This window comes from Sinocyclocheilus rhinocerous, unplaced genomic scaffold (assembly GCF_001515625.1).
Source record: "Sinocyclocheilus rhinocerous isolate Xijiao unplaced genomic scaffold, SAMN03320098_v1.1 scaffold960, whole genome shotgun sequence".
In the NCBI taxonomy this organism is placed as follows: domain Eukaryota; kingdom Metazoa; phylum Chordata; class Actinopteri; order Cypriniformes; family Cyprinidae; genus Sinocyclocheilus; species Sinocyclocheilus rhinocerous.
The window spans coordinates 148,201-157,754 of NW_015653482.1; the positions used below are offsets into that span (position 1 = coordinate 148,201).

At 37.7% G+C, this 9,554-nt stretch overlaps 1 protein-coding gene across 1 annotated transcript; it reads right to left on the reverse strand.

The window, feature by feature from the left end:
* Positions 1-3,871: 3,871 nt before the first annotated feature.
* sstr5 (somatostatin receptor 5) lies at positions 3,872-6,340 on the reverse strand. Its single transcript, XM_016522641.1, has 2 exons — positions 5,249-6,340; positions 3,872-3,952 (listed from the first exon to the last, which is right to left on the reverse strand). The coding sequence occupies exons 1-2, from the start codon at positions 6,338-6,340 to the stop codon at positions 3,872-3,874; spliced, it is 1,173 nt and encodes a 390-aa protein (XP_016378127.1).
* Between the last annotated feature and the right edge of the window lie 3,214 nt (positions 6,341-9,554).

A 9,554-nucleotide genomic window follows, 5' to 3' on the forward strand; every position in this document is an offset into this window, starting at 1 on the left:
AAGTGCCATGGCTCTCATGCTTATTGATGTATGACCTCCTGGTATTTGCCACTTTATTATTAATGGGCACAAGTTCTGCTTGGAAAATAGATACGTTTTCTCAGAACAATTTGCATAAGTGGTCTTTAAACCACTTTGATCTTTTACTTTGATTAGTGGAGTCAAAGGTGCATGTATCACATTATATACAATATACAAAAACCTGAGACAGGAGTAAAGGTGAATTAGGTAAAGTTCATGGTGAATTCTCCAGCATGAGAATGAATGCCAAATGTGATTTTGGGAAAGGCCAGTTGTTAGACGGCTCAACTGGTTTTCCGATTCAATCCATTCAGGCAGACGCAATTTGCTAACAGCTTCCCAAAATAACCTACAATCCCATTTCTATTCAAATGAAATGAAGGGACGGTAAAATGTCGTATTTGTTGAATGGTTCTTTAAAATGACTTAACACCAATTTAAATACAACTGGACTTAAAGGAGACTGTACAACGCTGTTTTCACTCACATATCTGCCTTTGTGTGCAACAGGGTTCGGGTGACAAAACGCAGTTTTCTCTTACAGGGCGTTTCCTCGTCCACTTTAAAGAGAGTTCAAATTCACCAGCCTTACTGCATCTGTAAGCTTCAGATTTTTCTTCCTTTCTTTATGTAAAAATTCTCTTAAAAATCAAGCATGATAAGCAAAACAAGCCTCTTCCGTTTGCATTAACACACAATTCTTAAAAATGCTTAAAGCAATAGTTCACCCAAAAATAAAAAATTGGGTGAAATTTACTCACCTCAGGCCATCCAAGATGTAGATGAGTGTGTTTCTTCATCAGATTTGGAGAAATGTAGCATTCCATCGCTTGCTCGCCAATGGATCATCTGCAGTGAATGGGTGCCGTCAGAATGAGAGTCCAAACAAGCATGCTCCTGTGTGTTATTAGTTAGCAGGCTTGTGGGGGTTATGTGAAAATGAACATATGAATCATGTGCACGCATATAATCACTAATTTGGTCACTTAAAATTATTTATTTCATTACATTAAGTGTATGGGAACACAGAATTATTGTACTTAAAACCGAACTGAAAAAAATATGTTGATGAATCTTTACTGATTTGTGGAACTGATGTAAATTGTTTCAATTTAAAGCACTTTTTGCAGTGCATGCTGGGCATTGTCCTCTGCTTTGGCACTGACAGTTTGCATATGGCAGGTTTGGACATATAAAAAAAGAACAAGTGACACTTGTGACCTCCTGCACCCTGAGAGAGGAACTGTCAGTAAACAACATGAACATACGGGTAGAGACGGCAAAATTGAGAGAAAGGGGGGCATGTTGACAAAGAGATAGAGGGTGGAATGACACGGTGTTAAAACTTACAAACTGGTTTGTCAAGGCTGTGGGTTTTTTTTTTTACTTTGACAATCCACCAAAGCTAGTGGCAAATGAGTGACTGAACTCAAAACAAACACTAGAATGCATGTGACCAGGAAAAACAAAAACAAAAAAACAACTAACCTCCAGAACCTGTTGATGATACATGAACAATAAACAGTGATTTTGAGGATCATTGTTTGGCATTATGAAACATTTTAAGAGAAGGGGGAAAAAAAGAGCAAAATGTGCACTTGTAAAGACGGTATGGTCTATAGATTTGCATGCCTTCAGTAGTGTTATAGAGTCCAAAGTGCAACAGTAATCATTTAATAGAAATGTCTTGCAGTCGTTGAACCTTCTTACAGGTTTTTTATTTTTTATTCTGAAACACTTCAGCATAGTATTTCAGCAAAGCAGTGAAAGGGATCTGGTCTGTGTGCTTTTTAGAAACACACAATGAATCAATTGGAATCTATTTCTTTAGTCTGAGAAAGTACATCCGCTGAGCCATTCTTAAAAAAATAGTTCACAAAACAAGAAAAATTGCTGGAAAATGTAATCACCTTTAGGCCATCCAAGATGTAGATGAGTTTGTTTCTTCATCAGAACAGATTTGGAGAAATGTAGCATTCTATCACTTGTTCACCAATGGATGCTCTGCAGTGAATGGGTGCCGTCAGAATGAGAGTCCAAACAGCTAATAAAAACATCACAATAATCCACACCACTCCAGTCCATCAATTAATATGAATTGTGAAGTGAAAAGCTGCGTGTTTGCAAGAAACAAATCCATCATTAAGGCGTTTTAACATGATCTGTAATATTTTTTTCTCCATTGAAAAAGTTGTCTCCTCTCATCTGAATCAGGAGAGAAATATACACAGACCAAGCACTGTTTACATGCGAAAACAGTCCAAACAGTTCTAAACCAATATGTGGGTGGATTTTGATGTGAGAGACAACAAGATGGACTTTTTGGCTGGAGGAAGCGTTATTATGGATTATAGACTCATATTTTGTCCAGAAGCGATGGCTTAATGTTACAATCATGTATTTATTTTTTGCAAACACGCAGCTTTTCACTTCTCAAGACATTAATTGATGGGCTGGAGTGGTGTGGATTACTTGTGGATTATTGTAATGTTTTTATCAGCTGTTTGGACTCTCATTCTGACGGCACCCATTCACTGCAGAGGATCCATTGGTGAGCAAGTGATGTTGATGCTGAATTTCTCCAAATTTGTTCTGATAAAGAAACATCATTTGTCTATGTGACTGTCTTATCCATGTAACATTTTGTCTGTATATGTATCTTGTTTTGAGTATTCTCCCCTCTGCATGCCTCTTTGTTATTCATTGCACCTGCCCAGGAGCTATAGTTGAAAATTGGCTAAACTGACCCATATACACAAGTGCCTATTAATGAGTACAGTCTCGGTAAATCTAAAGCCAATTAAGTATGGAAAAGTCTGACCTGTTGGTTCTGGACACAAAAATAGAATCTGATGATGTTGAGGTGAGTCAAGAATAAAATAAAGCGTGTCCATTATTTAAAAAAAACGAGCTCAAACAAGTCATGAGATGTTATCGTTTAAACCAAGAAGGATGGAGGTATTTTTTATTAATTCTTGTAAGGTAAGCAGCTGTTTATGTACTAAACCCCTCCTACCATTTTGCCTGGATCTCTATTTAAAGCAGTTAATTTTACAGTATTGTTTACTATATACATAAATCAAATAACATGCATGTCTTTAACTAAGACTCCCATGTTTTGATTTGAAACTTATTGTAATCCTGTAGTTTAGGTTTATTAGGAATGATACAAACAACATCAAGACTAAGCTAGCATAATACAGGTACATCGTATCAACCCCGACTAAAGAAAAAACATCTCGATTTCTGCCTGTGCAGCTCCTTGCTGCTCTCAGGATGTTTTGGCCATTGCTTCAGCTGCAACTACTTCTTCATCCGTCATAAGACATTCTGCCTTTAATAAATAGGCTGTTTGGCATTTCCACCAAATCCTATGTGATATGTAAGTCAGGGATTTGTGTATCACTCTGCTTTGAAATCCAGAAGTCCACCAAGAGAGCTTGTTCGAGAGTGAAAATATTCAGAACCGCCACCAAATTAGCAATGATCCATCAAAATGTAACAGTGGAAACCACTTCCTCTCTCAACAGTCCAACTTGGTCCAAAGGTCGTGGATGAACAGTTTCCCAGATTCATTCAGTCATGCTGAACAAAATGATGAGCCATTTGCCATTATAATACATATTTACAGTCATATATAACATCACTGATATCTTCTCATCACAGATTGATATTTATATGGAAATGTATTGTCTTTGTGCACCAGAGAACATTTGATCTAGGCATAGACAACAATAACTTTTTAGGAAGCCATATATTTTGACCACAAGTCAAATCATATTGACTTAATTGGACAACCGACTCGAACAGAACAAAAAGGGGGGAAAAAAATCCATCCAACTGTCAACTTTTATATGGACTGGCTGCACACTTGTGGTTCAGGTTGGTGGATTTCCGTTTTGGCACTGGCCTCGGCCTCCAAACCAATGGACTGAAAAGGAAAAGGTAGGTGTAGGATTTCAGAAAGCAAAAACAACAGAAAGAATAAAGCATTTAGCAACTATTCTAAGGATTCTATTCTTCGAAAACAGTTCAGATTTGATAGGAGTATTTGATTGTCTTCTTATCTGCTTTTAAGGGGCATTTATGTACAGAACAACCAGGTGAAATCTACATGCCTTCAGTATGCAGTACTGACCATTTTACAGAAATGTTGTTTATTAAGGCCCTAACAAACACCAGCATTCAAAGTCTCAAGCTTCCATGTTTCTCAGCATTCTAACTGTATTCTAATCAGAATGTTTGGAATGTTGGTGCTGCCTGAGAAAAGAACATGTACCTGGTTGTTTTGTGTTTATGGTTCTATATCACTTCTTTGAGGATAGTGTTTCGTAATCTGATGACTAAGGTGTGATGTGTCAGACCTGTTTGATTCGAGAAGATTTAGTGATGTTCAACTGGTGATGTTCTCTGCTGTTTGCTCTGATAAGCCTGACATTTATGACCATAATCGATGAGCATCCTTCCCTCTTTAGTCATAGTGCTATCATTAATAAGTGATAAAATGAATGAATGTTGGTTTCCAGTGGCGTCGCTAGGAATTCTGGGCTCTGTGTACTAAATTTGCTATGGGGCCCCTCAAAATCACGTGCTATGGAGCCCCTCAAAATTAACATTTTTCATAAAGATATGAAAAATTGAATTGTAAATTCAAAAAAGGTTATGTTACACACAATGTTACACACAATTCTGACTTTATAATTCACAACTGTGAGATTTAAAGTCGCAATTCTGAGAAACAAACACTCTCAATTCTGGCTTTATTTCTTACAATTGCGACTTTATATCTCACAACGCTTGTCACATGACACACCGCAGCAACAATAACTGTGAACGAGTGCTGTATCGCTATTTTTCCTTTTATATTCGAAATATTCACAAACGTGTTAATTATATTATGAAATATATGATATTCCGATTCTCAAATATGTGCAAGTTTAAACACCTTTATAATGACCATGTAATCTATCTCGGGTGATGGGCGCCACCATGTTAGTTTGCACTGAATCCGAGCTGTGGGATTTACAACATGTAAATATTCATCCCGAGAGACATTAAAGTAGCTTCTGGTGAACTGGGAGAAGAATAAAGTAAACTTTATTGTTACCTACACTATGTGTATAAGGAAAGTTATTGCTGCTTCCATATACATCAGTGTGTATTTTGCAAATTAAGCATGTGTTTCATAAACCTAGTAATGAAAATATATAGAATGAAAGGCCCTTACATGATAGCTCTGGACATGGTCGTTGAAATCAAAGCTCCTTGGAGGGAAGAAGGGCTCATTCTGTTGGTTCCTGCTGAGTCGCGCGTGACCAGGGTGAACCTCGCTGACCCCGTTGACCCTGTGGATGCACAGCACTTGCTTGAAGCTCCGCTTGAAGTTGTCCGACAGAAACCCGTAGAGCAGCGGATTGGCGCAGCTGTTGACGTAGGTCAGGATGACGGTGAGAAAGTAGATGCCGGTGACGAGGCCGTTCTCCGGGAGCGTGCTGATCAGGTTGAGGATGTTAAGTATGAAAAATGGCAGCCAGCACAGGACGAACACCACCACGATGATCACCACCATTCTTGTCACTTTCTTCTCAGACTTACGGCGTTTGGAGAGACCCGCTCGTGCACCGGCGGACTTTACCTTGATTACAATGAGCAGGTAACACAGGCAGATGACCAGAAGTGGGCAGAAGAAACCTAGTATGGCAGTGTAGAGGATGAAAGCAGCTGACCACACGTCACGCGGTTCAGGCCAGCTGAGGTTGCAGGTGTTGAGCTCCGGCTGAACATCACAGTAAATGATGACTGGCAGCGTCAGCAGACAGGACAGTGCCCATACCATGCTATTTATCACCTTGGCAACACTGGGTCGCCGCCACCTCGTGCTGCGGATAGGATGTACCACAGCCATATAGCGATCAATGCTCATTACTGTCAGACAGAATGTGCTAGTAAATTGACTGATGGAGTCTGCCCACATCAGAATACGACAGAGGAAGTTGCCAAACGGCCAGTAGGCAAGCACGTTGTGGGTGGTGAGAAACGGAAGTCCCAGGATGTACAGCTCGTCGGCCACTGCCAGGTTTAAGATGTACATGTTGGTGACCGTCTTCATTTTGGTGTAGCGCAGGACCACGAAAATGGCCAGAGAGTTTCCCGTCAAACCCACGACGAACACCACGAGGTAAATTACGGCCAGGACCTTCGTGCTGTCCTCCTCGGCCATCGAGCTCCCATTCAGTTGAAGGGAAATATTGCTGATTTCATTGGACTGGTTTGCGTAGTCTGAGATTGAGGTGTTGCACATGGGACCCTGGGATGCCATATTTGGATACACGCACTGATTTGACAAGGAACTGTTGATTTTTGAGTCACCAAAGGGCTAAAAAGAACAAAATAAGAATGCAAAATAGTGGTTTATCTCAGCAGCATGACATATAAAATGTGAAATTGCATGCTTGATTTTTATGCACACACTGTAGAATAAAAATCTATAGAATAATGACATCATCTGACATTATCTGTTAAGTTTATCGGACACTCCTTTAACACAATGCAATGCTGCATTCAAAATATGGGAGAAATCAATATGGAAAATTCCTTCAAAAACAATGCATTAGGCTCTATTTTTTTTTACAGATTTTCTTAGTGCAAAAAAAGGCCTTAATAATGTAGGCTACTTAAAACATGATTGGCATATTTAAATGAACTGAACAATTCTGAAAGTATTAACTATAACATTAGACTTGTCAATACCTTCCCAATTCAGAATAGTTCATATTAAAACAAACAAACAAACAAAAGATAAATCATAAGGATGGAGACTCAACCAGCTTTTTCAGTCCTAACAATAAAGGTTCCTCAATGGTTCTTTGGGGTAAAAAGGTTTATTTATTACAGGGCTTGCAAAATCGCTAGCCCGACGTCCCGGGGCTATTGTGTTGTCCAGTCGGGCTAACAAAATGTATCACCACTCTGCCCGACGGGCTATCTTAAATGCAAAGACTTTGGAAAGACAAGAGTCGCGATACGGCTGGATTAAACTTCAAAAGGCAATGATGTCACTGAATAAATATGAGCGCTGCAGGTTTCAAGTCAAAACGTGGCGCGGATGTCTTTATTTGAATGTATCTGAAGGGTACCGACTGTCCTCAGAAACGTGTCGTTGCACACACATACATACATATATACATATATACACATACATATATATACAAATACATATAATATATGTATTATAATATTTATATAATATTTAGATTTGTGTATAATAATTATTTGGTCAGTTTTAGTTTAGTTCAATTCATTGTCCCTTAAAAGAATTAATTTTGTTTAGTTATTTATTTAGTTAATTTAGCTATTGTTGTAGTATTTACTTCATTTATTTAGTTAGTTTTAGTTATTCAGTTAGTTACCTAATCTTATGTTTTGTTAGTTGGCTATATTATTTATTTAGTTTTATAGTTATACTATTTATTCAGTTAGGGTTAATTATTTATTCAGTTACTTATTTGATTTAGTTTTAGTTAAGATATTTAGTCCGAATATTTTCAGGGTTTTTTTGTTCAGTTAGTTATGCTATTTATTTATTTAAGATTAGTTAGTCTGTTTACTTTATATTATATTATATTACTTTATATTACTTTATAGTTATATTATTTCTGTATTATGTATTACTTTAGTTATAGTTATATTATTTAGTTAGTTTTTATTTATATTATTTAGTTTCTTTATTTAGCAAAGTTTATACAGAAGATGGCTTCATCATCTTTTAATTTGTGACTCATTCAGATTTTTAATTTTTTTCTATAGGCGTTGGCCGATCATGATATCCGGCATGCTAAGCACTTGAAGCAGAGAAGAGGAAGATTGCAGAAGATCTTGCTCAGATTGAGAGAAAACATGCTCTTAAAATGACCCAGACCCCTAAAATAAAAAAATGGGTATATGCACACTTTAAATTGAAAAGACATGGGGTTTTCCATCAGTGATGTTCTTAACACTATGTTATTCACCATATTTTTGTTCAATGTTTGCAGCCTACCCACAGTGGGATGCCTTGAAGCTGTCTTTAATGATTGAAGAAGCAAACAAAATCAGTGCCAAACTCAGGAAACACACAGTCTTCAGCAGGTACAGTTATTTAGTGGGTGTAATTGATTTAATGTTCCTGGATCAACATCTTTTTTTTGGTCTTGGAACAACATTGCTACAGTATTAACCAATCAGAATTTATGATTAGGAAAAATAGTATTAAAATAATTTAGTATAATGTAAATTTAATTGAAATAAATTATTTAATTAATTAATAAATAATAAAGTCGTGGAAAAAGCTATAGCGAATATTTTTTTCCCCTTTTATCATGGAATGTTAGTAATTGCTCTTTGTGAGTACAGCATTTATAAAACAATATATATAATCTTTATCCAGCAATCACTAATGACTGGAAAAGTGTGAATTTAGTCAGTTTATTGATAAGTGAGTAATTTGAAATTCTGGTTTATTAAACAGTAAAGTCTTAGGATGGAATCAGACGTGAATTTGTGTTTTCATAACAGACATGAGGCGACCGATAAAGAGAGCGAGGGTGGAGACGCCCAACTGCAGGTCAAAGTTCAGAAAACCAAACTGGGAATCTCCACCTTCTGGAGCCTGGAGAAGTTCCAGTGCAACTTGGCTGCCATGAGAGAGCTTGAGCAGGTGGCTTTATAAAAGATGTTCACCTAGTTAATAGCTGTAAACCTGCTGCTTGAGCTTCACAGTGGCATTTTTGTAGCACAGTGTCCTAACCTTTTGACATCATATAGCGATAAATGATATCCTCTTCAGTGTTAATCCAGGTTTTGTCTGTAACTAGATGCAAACACAACAAACAATGTGCGGCAAACACTTTTTTTTGTCGGTTTTGTTTGGCTGATTTGGTTTCTGTTGTTGTAGCTGGGTGGTCATTGGTTTAAAGGGGTCATGACATGAGAAATCAAATTTGCCTTGATCTTTTGGCATATACTAGGTCTTTGTACCATTAATACATCCTGCAAGTTTCATAGCTTAAAACGTCCTCCTCATTATAAACAAAGCATTTATTTAATCAAGCACCAAAAACGGCTCGTTTTGGATCTGAGGTACATGGTGACGTCACCTGGGCACAAACATTTGCATAAAAATGGTCTCCAGAGCAGTCATTTTCTCACCATAGGCCCCGCCCACTGGCATCCAGTCGCTTAATGGCTGACTTAATCATTCTGAATGCAAGTGTTTCGTCATGTCAAAAGCAAATAGAAATTACAATCACTGCCACTACCTTGTCTACACTGGAAACAGTATACACAGGGCTCGCAAAATCGCTAGCCCGACGTCCTGGGGCTATTGTGTTTTCCAGTCGGGCTACCAAATGTTTCACCACCCTGCCCGACGGGCTATCTTGAACAGTGATATAAAATTCCTTCCTTGATTTGCGTTGTTCAGTAGCTTGTAGGGGTAAAATGGATCGTAGTTGATCGTTTGCACGTGTTTCTAAGTCTTGCCGATTTAAACATTC

What these genes read in the sequence shown, in the direction of transcription:
- sstr5 (XM_016522641.1), bottom strand. Translation starts at nt 6,340, where the DNA reads ATGGCATCCCAGGGTCCCATGTGCAACACCTCAATCTCAGACTACGCA. An exon ending in ACCATGTCCAGAGCTATCAT is followed by an intron (nt 3,953 to 5,248) that starts GTAAGGGCCTTT and finishes TTTCCTTTTCAG; the next exon opens with TCCATTGGTTTGGAGGCCGA.